General features: G+C 37.1%; 1 protein-coding gene across 3 annotated transcripts in view; it reads left to right on the plus strand.

The window, feature by feature from the left end:
• GALNT1 (polypeptide N-acetylgalactosaminyltransferase 1) overlaps nucleotides 1-13,820 on the plus strand; it is a 92,736-nt gene that overhangs the window by 44,019 nt on the left and 34,897 nt on the right. For 2 of the 3 annotated variants that reach the window (XM_055800700.1, XM_055800702.1), the window contains exons 3-4: nucleotides 3,591-3,820; nucleotides 10,495-10,669. In XM_055800700.1, coding sequence (XP_055656675.1) covers nucleotides 3,682-3,820; nucleotides 10,495-10,669 — 314 coding nt within the window. In that variant the 5' untranslated portion in view covers nucleotides 3,591-3,681. The remainder of the gene's footprint in view (nucleotides 1-3,590; nucleotides 3,821-10,494; nucleotides 10,670-13,820) is intronic. The other variant, XM_055800703.1, reaches the window with a different exon arrangement.

A 13,820-nucleotide genomic window follows, 5' to 3' on the forward strand; every position in this document is an offset into this window, starting at 1 on the left:
AGCAGTGTCTGGGTCTCATGCCTGCTGATCTCTACCCTTCCAAGCTCTGCAGTTACTGCTCATATGCTCAGGTTCGCACCTGGTAGTATCATTGATTCACACATGAAGGAACAGGCAAGGAATGGTTGTCTGAGAGCTGAACTTGAGCAGACTCATCAGTCTTTCAACAGCATCCCAGGCAGTGTAACTGTTCTGGAAATGCATGGCTGCAGACTTTCCTTCTGTTGCCACAAGTCACTAATTTCACCACCTTGGTGACTCAGCCACCACCTTGGGAGTGTCCATCCACTTATCCTTTGAGTGCAATGCCTACCTGTCTCTTCTTCCTTGCATCATGGTGCTCAGACTTGTGGCACTGCAAGGTCTCTGCAAATGCATCTACCAATTGGTCACCCTTGTTCATGCTGTACCGGTGTGCTCACGTTGTCCTGTAGCCCCTTCCACTGAAGAAGCAGCTTCTCAGGCAGAGCACCGCTCCCACGAGTGAGGCCACCACCATCACTCCAACACCAGCTTACAGCCCAAGCCCTGCATGGTAGAGCTGTCTTTCTGGGTCAAGGCTCTGGCATTCTAAGAGCAGTTGCTTCAGCAGAGTTTCTGGGCCCTTCTGCTTCACTGCTGTGCTGCCTGAATTCTGCTGGTACGCAGACAGTGGAAGTGCTGTCTCAAAAAACAGTGGTAAAATTACAGTGTGATTACAGTGTAACTTGTGAGATGGTCAACAGCCCAGTGGAGTGAGAGCCTTTGTCTAAAGGGCCTTATCGATGGTCCATCAGTGTGTGTGAATTGAAAAAGCAGTGTGCAAAGTAAGTTTTGCATTGCTGTCTCTTACTCACTCCCTGAACCCTCAAAGGATTCAAAGGGTTCAGAAGGTGTCTCTTTCACATTTCACTGAACTCTCAAAGGAATTTTCTTGCATTAGAGGCAGATATAGTGCCAGCCTATGTATTTTAAAACACTTCATATAGTTGGTATTTTTATGGACAGAAAGGTGTATGTTACAGTTCTACCAGTGTCTTGCTAGCCTGAGGACCCCTAAGCACTGTGCTCCTGTGTGTTTTATACTTTCTTTTATAGCCTAATATCTCACAAGTCTGAACTTACTATTTTTAATTAGCAGTTGTTTTCTTTAACTGCAAGCAGGGTGGTGGTATGACTTTTTGCCAGATCATTTCTATAGTATGTCGAATTAGAGCAAAAGAAGAAAGCTATTGTATGGAGAGTTTAAGTACTGTCTTACCATGTCAAACAGATTTTATTTGTATACAGTACTTGTTTTTGCCAGTGGTTGATAGTGTATATCATGGGAAGAGAACAGGGGAAACTGTAATGACACTTCCTCACTGTGCTCTCCTAGTGTGCAGTGACTTGAGAGTCGCAGTCAGGGACTGCCTGAAGTAGGGGTGAGGGCTGGATATTTAATAGCTGATGAATAGACTTGCAGTGCTGGCAGTGTACTGTGGCAGGCAGTTCCCCTAACGTAACTACACGTTGTGGGGACTACGTTCCTTTTGGTTTTTAATGTCTTTCTGCTAAATTCACTTGATTTCTGCCAATATAAGAAGTAGGAGTAACAGGCAACAGTTATTCTCTGTTTATCTCCATGCAGCCTTTGATTTTATAGACCTGCCACTTGATTTGGGTTACATCTTTTCCAGACGAGAAGAATGCTATTGTCTTCACTTACATCTTGTGATGAAGCTATTGTCTTCATCCTTTTGCCCTTCTGACTTGTCCTTTCTAACCCTTCTATATCCTTGACTGGATGTTCATCCAGCGCTTGAGACAGCAGATACTGTGTAATGGCATAGTGGTGGTTTGGTTTCTGTTCTTCGGTTAGTAGTCTGTAACAAATTATTTTTCTTTCACTGCTGCTGATCACCAGTGCTTATAGTGCAACTCCAAGATCCAGAGTTCAGGCCCACTTGTGTCTGTTTAAAAACCCAAACAACCAATCCCTAGGATTTTTTTCTTAACATACTTCACTTAGTGTTTCGTAGTATAACTTCACCTGCTATTTTATCATCAAGTTGTTACTTACAGATACTTCCGCAGTTCCTAATTTTATATAGACATCCCTGTATACTAAAACTATATAGATGCAAACTGAGATTATCCCAAACAAAACTCTTTCTTGGCATGTGGTGCACACCTATGCAGGAAGCAGAGGGATATACGCCCTTCCAGTCTTGTACAACTGGAAAGCTATAGGCTCCTACGCTACTATGCCATCCAAACCTATACCACTTAAGTGTATAGGGATGCATGGAGACATGAGTGTCTCTCCTGCAAAGAAGAATAAGCTGTATTTACAAGGGGGATGTCATAGTATTTTCACTCAAGAAGCGTGTGTGTGTGAGAGTGAGGAATCAAATTATGACAATTAAATACTAAAGAAATGGTAGTCTTAACGATGCAGTTTTTTGGTGAGGTTTTTGCATAATCGTGGTTTATGATTAAAGTTTTCCTTTCCAATAAATTCTTCAGTCTAGGCTGAAAGCATGTAAGAGAAGCTGTGTGTATGTCAATTTTCAAATCCTAGTGTGGTTTTGAAGAGTGTTATTTCTATGTATTTTCTAAGTTAGGAATATCTCATATCTGGTTTTAACTAGTAAGCTATTCCAATTGGGAAATACTTTGGGAGTACTTTGAAACATTTCAGCACTGCTGGGGAACCTTTTGGTTAAAAAAATAAAAAAAATGTAAATAAATTATCATATTTTAGTGTAAGTGAACAAGCTCCAAGCTCTTCTTGACTCTGCCCTACCCACCTGTCAGTCATGGAAAAAAACCAGTCCTTGTAACAAAATTTGCTTGTAGTTTCAGTAGGAAAAAAGATAATTTCAAAGGCTGGCATTCTAAAATTTTAATGTATGCATGTTGAAAAATATATAAAAGATTGTTTTATAAGAATTTAAACTATTAAGCATCACAATTATATAGTTGACACCTTTAGCTTTGAATGCCTAGTAAGTGATCACAATAGCTTGCAGGTACTTGCTTCACTTTACTTACTGTTTAACTTTACCAAAAGGGGTGTTTATTTTTGGTTGGCTGAAAGCAAAGCATTTTTCTTTGTGATGTAGGTGCAATATGCCATTAGACTCCATGTAAAATACAGGCATTTGTAGACTAGTGTTCCTAGTGATGAGCCCAGAAGGTCAGAGTGTACTACATGGGAGGAGCATGAGGAATATTAGCCATGGGCTTCATGCAGCACAGATTGATACCCTGCTTTCTGAGATGTTCCTGATTTGTCATTTGTCATTCATTTAGCTTGTTCTGATTTCCAGAGGATCCAGAGAGTTCCTTTTAATTTCATTATATGTGCCTGCCTACCCTCTTCTCCCGTGGCTCAGCAGAGCACTCTGTTTTAGTCACTCGTTTTGTTTCAAAGGACTAGAGTAATGCTGCTTTAATTGACCCTATTCCCTTAATCTCATTGGCGTGCATAGAGGATTCATTTTGATACATACAGCATTTGGTAATTAAATAGTTACCTTTAAAAAGTAGATAAAAATTCTGCCTTTGGCTGCTGGCCTCAGGTAACTTTTTGTGACTTTTTTCTTTTTCTTTTTTTTTTTTTCCAGATACAGAACGTGGCCTCTCAAAGTGGATTAAAGCAACTTGTTGATATTTTTATTTATACTTTTTTTATTTTTGTATTTGACTTAAAGTGCCATGAAAAAATTTGCATATTGCAAGGTGGTCCTTGCCACCTCTTTGGTTTGGGTCCTTCTGGATATGTTTCTATTGTTGTACTTCAGTGAATGCAACAAATGTGATGAGAAAAAAGAACGAGGCCTGCCTGCTGGAGATGGTAAGTTTTCTGCCTGAGTAATCTTTAAATTGTGCTCATGTAAAATTGCACTCCTTTTAAACGTTTGATTTTTTTGCCCCAACAATATAGCATTGCATCAGCATTCAGATGTTGCTAAATGTTCAATGTTTGTTTGAATGAAATAAGCACGTTGCTGAGATGTATGTTACAGATTTAAATACTTAAGATGTAGAATTCTAAGCATGAATGTGTATGGAAAAATAATAAAACTGTGCAACAGCAAGCTGTTTAGGAATGTGAGCTATGTTAATATAGTCTAAAGCATGTTCTAAATTTCCAGCAGTGAGGAAGCAAAGGCATTGTTAACTTCACTAGACTTGGTAGTAAAACAGGCCAAACCAATGACCACACTTACTTGTGCCCTGGCCCTGCCACAGTGCACACCACACCACTGTCCACCCCCCTACAAAAAAGCCCACAACCAAGCCCCAAACAAAACCACAAAACCCCACCTAAGCCAAAATTTAACTGACTATAGCAATAAAGGACAGTGAATGTTGTAATGAAAATAAATATATGAAAATAACTAGAATAAACTTGCATGTAAAGTGACAAATATGGGGGGTATATACACATATATACACACATACTTATGTACTTAACTTTTCCTTTGAAGTGAGAGCCGTATTATTCAGTACTAAAGATCTTCAGATAAGATTTAGGTTTTGTTAACTGACATGGTAGTTTTTGGGTACCGGTTAGATGAGCTGAATGAGGTTTTTTTGGAAAGCCAGTACCATTCACGTTGCCAGCTTTATTTCAGGGAGGCCTTCATAGCTGATCACATGGGATAAAGAGCTGGTGTAGGGAGACTTCTCATCTCTACCATGTCTCAGCACAAGTATTAAGAACTGCAGGCACCTGCTGCCTCTAGTTCATTTGTGAAGCATCTAATTTTGTAGTATGGGGGTCTCTCCCACAGGGAGAGCTGTGTTTGTATGTTTCGCTGCTGCTGTAGGAAACTTAATCAGTGATGCTCAATGTTAAGTCTGATCAGCCAATTGTACTTTAATTAATGCTTTCCATCACAAAAACATTTTCACCTGTTCACATCTGGTATGGACAACTTTGACCTTCTTGGGAAATTTTCTGAAATGTGTTAAGAACACTATTGCTCTGTTATAGAATAACTCTGGGAACATGCTTAGGAAATGTTAGTTTTGTTGTAGTTTTTTTTCCCCCATGATGAAAACAAGCCAATAAATCTCCACAGGGAAACACAATGTATAGGAAATGCGGAATTTCTGTGCTTAGTACCTCTGAACAGTAGTTTCCACAGCTGCATGCAAACATTTTATAGAGGTTCTAGTTCACTTGAGTTTTGCAGAAAGGGCGTAAATTTTCAGCTGTTTGCATTTCATCTTTCGGGTTTCTTTTTCAGTAAGTGGAAAAGAAAGTGAAAAGAAAACTAATTAGGGTTCTGTAGAAAGTATGTCTTTTATAGGAACTCAGTCTTCCTTTTTTTTACCTCTCCCCCTCCGCCCCCACCCCCAAAGTTGGGAATTTTTTTTTTACATCAGAGTGTAAGATGATGACTGATACTGTGGTGGTAAGGAATGAGTCTACTTTTCAGGTTCCCACAAAGTTTTTACATGATGCTAAGGAGATAACTTACATCAGGCTTCTTTAGAATTGCAACAGGATTTTTTTCTGCTTTTGGCAAACAGCAATTGTAGTCAATATATAAATCAAACTTGGTTTGATATATGAAGGTGTGGAAAGTTCAGATGACTTTACACAAAGTCATTGGGGGGGATCCTTCAGGTGAGGGAAGATCTGCAGTTTTTAAAGCTTATAACTTTCCCTATGCAACATCAGTTTTACTTAGCTGAGTACAGCCTTCATTCTGGCCTTTCCCTAACCTGTGTGTATTAAACTCCTTTAGCTTTTTAATATCTTATAGTTGGCTTGTAAACAAACAAACAAAAAACCCCAAACCAACCGACCAAACAAAACCTTGTGTATAGTTTTGTATATTTGTCTTGTTTTTTTAAACAGCTAACTTTTCTTAAGGTATGTGCAGAAATATGTCTGCTAGAAACTGTGGTTGTAGTTGACACTGTGGCACTTATTTTTACCCAGTTGCATGCCTGATCTTAGATATTCCTGCTTGTACCGGTAGTTTACTGACTAGAGTCTGTAGTGGATTTATTCCCACTCAGAATGCCTAGAATTTTCTCAGATAACATTGAAGTTATTTTTTCTGTTAAGCTTTTATCAAAATCTGCTTTTGCACTTCACATTTCACCCCCCCTTCATTTCCATAATTGATTTAGTTTTCTTGATTCAGCATAAATTATGTAAGTGTTCTGAATTTAATAGTCTCTTGTCTGTGTCACTCTGGTATATAGCTTCTCTTTGCAATTCGTGGAAGAATTCCATGGCATTTAATGAACCTACTTGACATATGAGTTAAGTTTTTCTGAAGAGTTTGTAAGTTTATTTTAGGCTATGCTCGCCTAGTTGGAAATATTTGTCTTTAGATATTTCAGCAGGAGCAAAGGATTTTGAGCATAATTTTGGACAGTTCAGGCTTTTTTGAAGTTACAAGGACGTTTTCCTTACAGAAAATGAAGGGAGTTTCTTTTATCAGAATGAGACTTAAGAGCCGTGGTCTAAATTGCCTTTGGGAAAAAAATTTCTCCTAGGTATTGATGGCATAGGATAGTAGCATCTTAAATTGTGAGCTTCAGCTTATGCATCTAATATTGGATTGTATGTATACCACCGTTACATTTTACAAATTGCTCAAAATAAGTAGTAAAGGAATGTGGATCTGTGGAAAAATGTACGTACATGATTATGGGGAAATGTAAGATGAGTGGGATAAAGGTCCTTGTGTCCACTATCAGAGAGGTGTTGAGGGTTGGTAGTTGAAATGATGCAAATGTGGAGATGAGGGGACAAAAGGTGATATGGAAAAGGAACAAGCACTTACCAGGCTGTGAGCGAGAGAGCTGAGATGAAGATGTTTCTGGAAAAGGGGGCCTGGCATGGAGTCTGGGTGGTACAGGTCTGGGGAACTAAAGTGATACCAGAGGAGGAGTAGTTACAGTCTAGTGACTGTAATTGTGTGGGATGGTTTGGCAGTAGGCCCCCAGCCCCTCCACCATGGCGGAAGACAACAAGGGTAGCTTTGGGAGGCAGCCTGCGGAAACGGGATCAGAACATCTAGCAGTGTTGATTCCAGCATCAGTCTTGGGAGCTGGGAAGGGAGCCTGTGTTTGTCCTGGCTGGTACTGCTGCTCGCTCTTCTCCCTGCTGTGACCACTCCAGATAGGTGGGAGTAGGTTGGGGAAAGCTCTCCTCAGTGCTCAACCCAGTTTGTCCCACCTATTCTGAGCTACCCAGTTGACCTGGATGGTGTATATCCCTTGCCCAAACTGTCACAGATTTTCTTTCTATTGGTATAGCCTCTGGGTAGTGGCTCCCTTTTTATAATTCCTGATGGTTCATCAGTCAAATTCACAAAGAGTAGCTGTTGATGGAAGGCTATTGGTGTAAGTTTAAAGGTTGTCATGAGTTGGAAAGATAATCACAGAACCTTAGTAAGCGTCGTCCATGCTATGTAGTCGTTTTTTCTAAACCTGAAAATCATAGAATAGCTAGTTGAGCATTATTGTTTCCAGGTGGGGTTTTGACATTACAATTTAGATTTCACAGCTTGGATCAGAACTTACTGATAAGTGTAAACGAGTTCTAGACTTAAAGAAAGAGTTCAGACTGTTTTCCAACTATATAAAAAGGGACCGTTTCTGTAAACAAAAAATGCCCAGGTGGTACTGTGGTTTTACTAATAAAGTTTTTTTTGTGTAGCTCCATCTTATTTCTGTAAGAGTCCTGTATATCAGCTCAGAGGTCTTGACTTAAATGAAAATCAAATGAGTCCTTTGTTACCACAGTTACAGGCTTCCTAAAGATATGACTGCAAAGGAACTTTCAGCTTTGGCACTTGATGCAGTTTCTAAGTAAACTTCCAAACTCATCCTTTTTCCCTTTTTTTTTTTGCCTCAAATGGCATTCCAGTTATGTAATGATTAGAATCCTTGGAGGGAAAAAAATATATCTCAGACCTAGGATTGGTATTGCAAGAGTCTTGTTATCTCAGCTACTTGCTATTTACATTCTTTTCTTGGGGCAATGACAAATTTAAACTAGGACCAGCCATTTTTGTCAAGTGCCAATTAAGGCCTCATGTTCTGAATTTTGAGCTCTTTGGTAATGATGGATCTCTTAAGTTGTGACTTGGTTCTGAATATTCTCATCTGCATAAAAAATTCCTAAGAAGAAAAGTGAGCAGCTTCAAGATATAAAACACAGATTCAGTTTTTGAAAAGAGGAACTGTTCATCAAAAAAATCAGCCTAGTTCTCTAAAGGCTGAGGTGTGTCTAAGAGACAAAATTCTCTGAGGTTTTACCTGTCCATAAAATTTGTAATTTTGGGAAAATCATGTTGGTTTGTGTTTATATGGAGCTACATGCTTTTGTGGGAAAACAGATTACCATAAATGCAGAAACCTCAGAGAAAATGGTTAACTTTTCTTGGAAAGTCATCACTGTGCCTGCACGCCAAGCTTGCTTGTCTTTGCATTTAGTGAGTTCCATAAAATATCTGTGGATCTAATTAGCTGTTGCTGATTTTTCTGCAGAAGTGGGGGCTACTTTATTTAGGTAAAATGTGTAATCAAGTAGTATGTATTTGCTAGAGAAATTTAAAAATTCAACTGATGAATTTGTGGAATTTATACACCTGGAATCCAACTTGCTGATGTCCTCAAGTAGCATCTAACAGCAAGATCTGCAAATGTGAAAGATGTGGTTTTGGTTAATTTAGCTATTCAGTGTAACTGGTTTAGTCAAAGTTAAGAAACAACTCGGAGTGTAAACGAAACAGGAAATTATTTTTTCTTCTGAAAAGCAAATATGGTATTCACTCTTCAGAATGCTAAAAATCATGGTGACTATAACTATATTCTGATAGCTTTTGTTTAATCATTTTAGGTATGTTGAACATGCATCATTTAATCATTTTCTGTCCAAGTGAACCTATACACTAATTGCTATACACTTAATAAAAAGTTATAGTAGCCCACGTAATAAAACCAAGATGAATATCTAAAGTAAGCCCAAATAATTGACTGATTGTGTACCATACTTTTATATTACTTATCCCTCCAAAAGACAAAAATTCTAGTTTAAAAGGTTATGCAATGGCTAATCAGCAAGTTTTGATGTGGGTTCAATAGTACTTTCCTAGGAGGCAAAGATGCAAAGCAAACTGCTTGCTCATTTTAACCCCTGGTTAAAAGAGTGCCTAAGTCAGTCCGCTCAGGACCTGCTTGGACATACTCATTCTGTCAGTTTTCAGTGTATGTGTGGATGGCTGGCAGCTTCTAGAATTGTATAGCTCAACTGGAAGTCAAGGGCATTTTGGTAAAAAGAAAGCATCTCTATGGCGGGAGGATTTTCTCTGCTAAATGTTACTGTGCTAATGCAAATAGTGCAATCGCTTCAAGTACTTGAAAATGAAAGTTTCTCAAGGAACACATTGTGCTTTTAACAGATAAATGCTAAATGCAAACTAGCAAAATGTTTCAGTTATTAGTAAGAATATATATTAAGTCTTAGTGTTTCAGCAAGGATGGAAGTCTTGGGCTTTCTTTTAAATTTTATTTTTATTCTTTACACGGCGACTTGCTCTTGGCATAAGCTTTAATTACACTGTGCTGTCCTAGATGCAAATTAAAGATAACTTGAAGCTAGGCTTATTACTGAGGGCTTTGGTGCCTTTATTTTAAAATACCTCCAGTTCCTCCATTTAGATTTTAAATTACTATTTTTTTTTAATTAAAATTTGTATTCGATTTGTAAAGTAGTAATATATTTCAAATTCAGTATTCAGGCATTTAAAACATTCCAGTTCAGGAGAAAATAAATGAGTATTTGTAAAGAAAATGTAACAGGTTTTTTTAAATTATTTTTTAATTATTTGTTTTTTCACTTGTTTAAAAAAAACAAATAATACAAGAGTCTGGATTCCTTTTTTCTTTCCTGTCTCCCTCATCAGTTTGATCAGATATATGCTATTTAAGATTTCTTCGGTTTAAACATGCTAAATGTTAATGTTTCTGTTTCAAGTAGTAACATTAAACTCCAAAATGTAATGATGTTGACTAAAAATAACGTTAGTAAACCTAAGAGAAATTGTTTCTAAACTGTAAATGCCGATGTCATTCCGTCAAAATAAAAATGTTGAAATAAATATAAAGATATAATTTTACTTGAATCTTTACTAAAATCCCCATAAAGAAAAATCCAACTTTTCCTGAAAAGCTTGTGTGCAAGAACAATCTAGATTATAAATGTCTGTTGTTCTAGAACTTTAACAGCAAAGTCAATTAGGACATAATGCTAATAGATATAAACCCTTACTGTTTTTTCAAATGAATTGTGGTGTCCAAGAGTAGTGCATAACTACTTCTGTTAAACTCCCAAATATGAAGATTTGTTTTCAATTCCAAAACTTGTGTGTGTGTGTGTGTGTGTTTAGAACACTGTTATAAACAGGAGTACACACTCCTACAGTGTAAAATAAAGTATCAACAAACAAAAACAAGCATAAAATTAGTTACCAATATTTTATCTATTTTTAGTTCCAGAACCCATACAAAAACCACATGAAGGACCTGGAGAGATGGGGAAGCCTGTGGTCATTCCAAAAGAGGAGCAAGAAAAAATGAAAGAAATGTTTAAAATAAATCAATTTAATTTAATGGCAAGTGAAATGATTGCACTCAACAGATCTTTACCTGATGTCAGGTTAGAAGGGTAAGTGCTTTATGTTGTATTAAAAGTGTACTCGACTTAAATGAAGAATGTGCAAAGAATGATCCAAAACAAGAGTTCAGTTCTGTAAGATCCTACTTTTGAAGTGAAAAGTAGGAGGATTTCCTGTTTATTGTGGTACTTACTTGTAAAATAAGATTGAGCAGCAGAAACCGGTTTTATTCAGTATTATTTAACTTTGAATCCGATTATGAATATGAAGCCTGTTCAGGGGAATGGAAATTAATTTGGTTGAAGGAAACAAAGTTAACTTAAGACTTGGCATTTCAGGAAAAAAAATTACTTATTTGAAAAATTCATGCACTGCTTGTAATGAGGCAAACTAAAGTTCTGAATTATATGAAATATAAAAGGTTTGATGATGAGAGAAGTACTTTAAAAATTTCTTACCTAATGAAATGTGCAAAGCCTCATTTAGTTTGTATTATAATATTTTCTAATATCCATCTGGTTTGGGTTTGATCTTGCCTTTGGAATATTGATCCTTTCAGAGCTATTTGAGTCATAAGTAATTTAAAAAGAAAATTGTAGCCTTGTTTTAAATAAAACTAAGATTGCTTTAGTCTCCTGGGGCTACTGTGGCAGGGTAGCTGATGACTCCCCCCACCCTCAATCCCTCTCATTTATGAAAGGGACTCTCAAGTTAAATGAAGCTCATGAAACAAGATTTTCCCAATCAATTATCAGCATTCTCTTGCAAGAATCAGATTCTATAGAAACCCCATTTCTTTAGAAGCTTTGCTGTTGCTTCTGTATATACAAGGCCAAGCTGCTGGATTAATTTCTTTTCATTTCCTACCTCAGAAGATAATACTAGAAGAATGAGATGAAGCTCTGACCACTTTTCATTTTTAGTGAGTGATAAAGAGCTGGTTTGTAGGTACTTTCATCTATTTTAATGAATGTGATTCTATGTAGTGTGAAAGTTCCTGGTAGTGCAGGTGTTCTTAATAATTGAACCGTATATTTTTCAAAATATTGATTTCATAAGTCTGAATTAGTGTAACTTTTCAATTGATTTTCAGACATATGAGTCAGATTTTATGGTCACTACTTGCCTGTTTCTCTGTATGATGGAAGAATGCAAATCATGAGCTTGCAGTGTTTTCTTTTGAAACTGACATGTTATGGGGGGTTATTCCTTTTCTCTCATGTTATTGCTCTGATTGTGGTTGTAACTTGGCAATGATATCCCTTGGCATTCATGCAGATTCATGTATAGTGTCTGCCCCCTCTATCACACTCTACAGAATAAGAAATTGCCTCACTGTAAAGGGGTTACTTCCACTGGTTAAGGACTTGTAGTTAGTATTCTCAACTTGCTTTACTCGTTAGAAAAATCCTAAGTTTCACTGGAGACTTGCCAAACCTGGGATGCTAATTTGGGGTGATTTCTTTATGGTTTTTTCTGGAAGAGATGAATGGAAGGAATTAACAAAACTATGGGGAAATTATAGTTACAACAGTTGGCTATGTGGAAGGTAAACATGAGTAATTTTTCATTATGACCGTGGAAGTATGAAATAAATTAACATCATCTGTTTATCAGCATTCATATTGTAAAACTTGCACGTATGTATTCTACCATTTTTATAGTGTAAGTGCAAAGATATGAAAATAACTTTTTAGACCCACAAATTTGACTTAATCATAAGCTTTGTGAAGTCTAGACTTCTAATAAACCAAAAATGGAAAGAGAAATTGTTGTACACTATTAAAAAATGTATTACTTAAGTACCACTCAAGCTTTTGCAGACAAATGGAATCGCAATTTTAAATCAAGTTGAGCTACAGGAAGTTTTTGTCTTGAACACTTGGCTATGCTCTGCAGTTACTGTATTTCACAGTAAGATATGCATTATAGATTTAGTAATGTTGCATTTGTTTCTCTTTTTCCATTTGTATGGAAAGAAATACTGTCACTATATTATGCGTGTGAAAGTAGAATCAGAATAAAATTTTAGGTAAGGTTTCAGGGTAGGGTTGGATTTTCTGTTTTTGTGAATTGGTGCCAACAGTTTTAATTTTTATTTGCTGTGTACATTTTTAGTAGATTTTGAGAGAGAAATGGTCCCCAAAAAGCTCCTCCTTTGGTCATCTCTTCAGTATGTACTCTATAAGGTCACACCGATTAAGAAGTTAGGGAATGTGTTAACACTTCTTCAGCAGATTTGAGAACAATGCTGTATTTACAATGTAAGGGTATCTTAATCTGTATGTGTGGATTAATATTACTTTCCAAGAACACTATAGCCATTTTCAGAATTTTGAAAACTATAAATATGCTCTGGTGTTGTATGTTTGTCTTACAAAAGTATTTGTTTGATTAGTCAAAATACTCACATGGTCAGGAACACTTTGTTGTGTTGGAGTTGCTTCTGTTATAACTTGTTCTATCTATATCCCTGCTAATATAGAAATAGTTTGGGGAGAAGGAGAATGGCTAATTTCTAATCATTCCTTACCACATTTATATACTTACAGCACAGCTGCAGTAGCGCTTTCAATCAAGGTTTTGAAAAAGCAGGGTATGTTCAAAGGCATACTTAGCTGTTCAACCATGTAATTATTTTCTTCGCAGGTTTTGTGGGTTGCTTCCTTTAATGTAGTGTGGGGAGAATATGTGACTATTTCAAGTCCTATAATTCTCCAGCATGTCAGTTTTTCTATAAAGCAGAAGTCTGTAAAAGTTTTGCCTAACGGTTCATCATTGAAAAGCTGGTGGAATCAGGTGTGCCAGGACCAGTTTGCTACATGTATTTAATGGGGGTGGCATAACCTCTCGGCTGGAGAGCAGCTTTTGAAGTCTGCATTATACTTCACATTAATTTCTAGTTCTGCCAAATCCCCCTGTCATCCGTGCAAAGGCAAGCACATTTGTGTGTCCACTCAGTCCTCGAGTGCTCATAGGTTAATGTCTATAGGCGACCCACTCCGGGCATCATATTTATGTTTTGGCCAAGAAATGTTGTTTCCTTACTGGAAGAACAAATATGTGAGCTGTTTTAATAACTTCTAGGCATTTCTCCAGCTCAAGGAACTCCTCAGTATGAGACATCTACAGAAGTTGAAAACTGTGTTCTGTTGAGCTGTAACCCAGTTGTATTAACAGATTTATATTTATTTTTACTAT

This window comes from Falco peregrinus, chromosome 3 (genome assembly GCF_023634155.1).
Source record: "Falco peregrinus isolate bFalPer1 chromosome 3, bFalPer1.pri, whole genome shotgun sequence".
Lineage (NCBI taxonomy): Eukaryota > Metazoa > Chordata > Aves > Falconiformes > Falconidae > Falco > Falco peregrinus.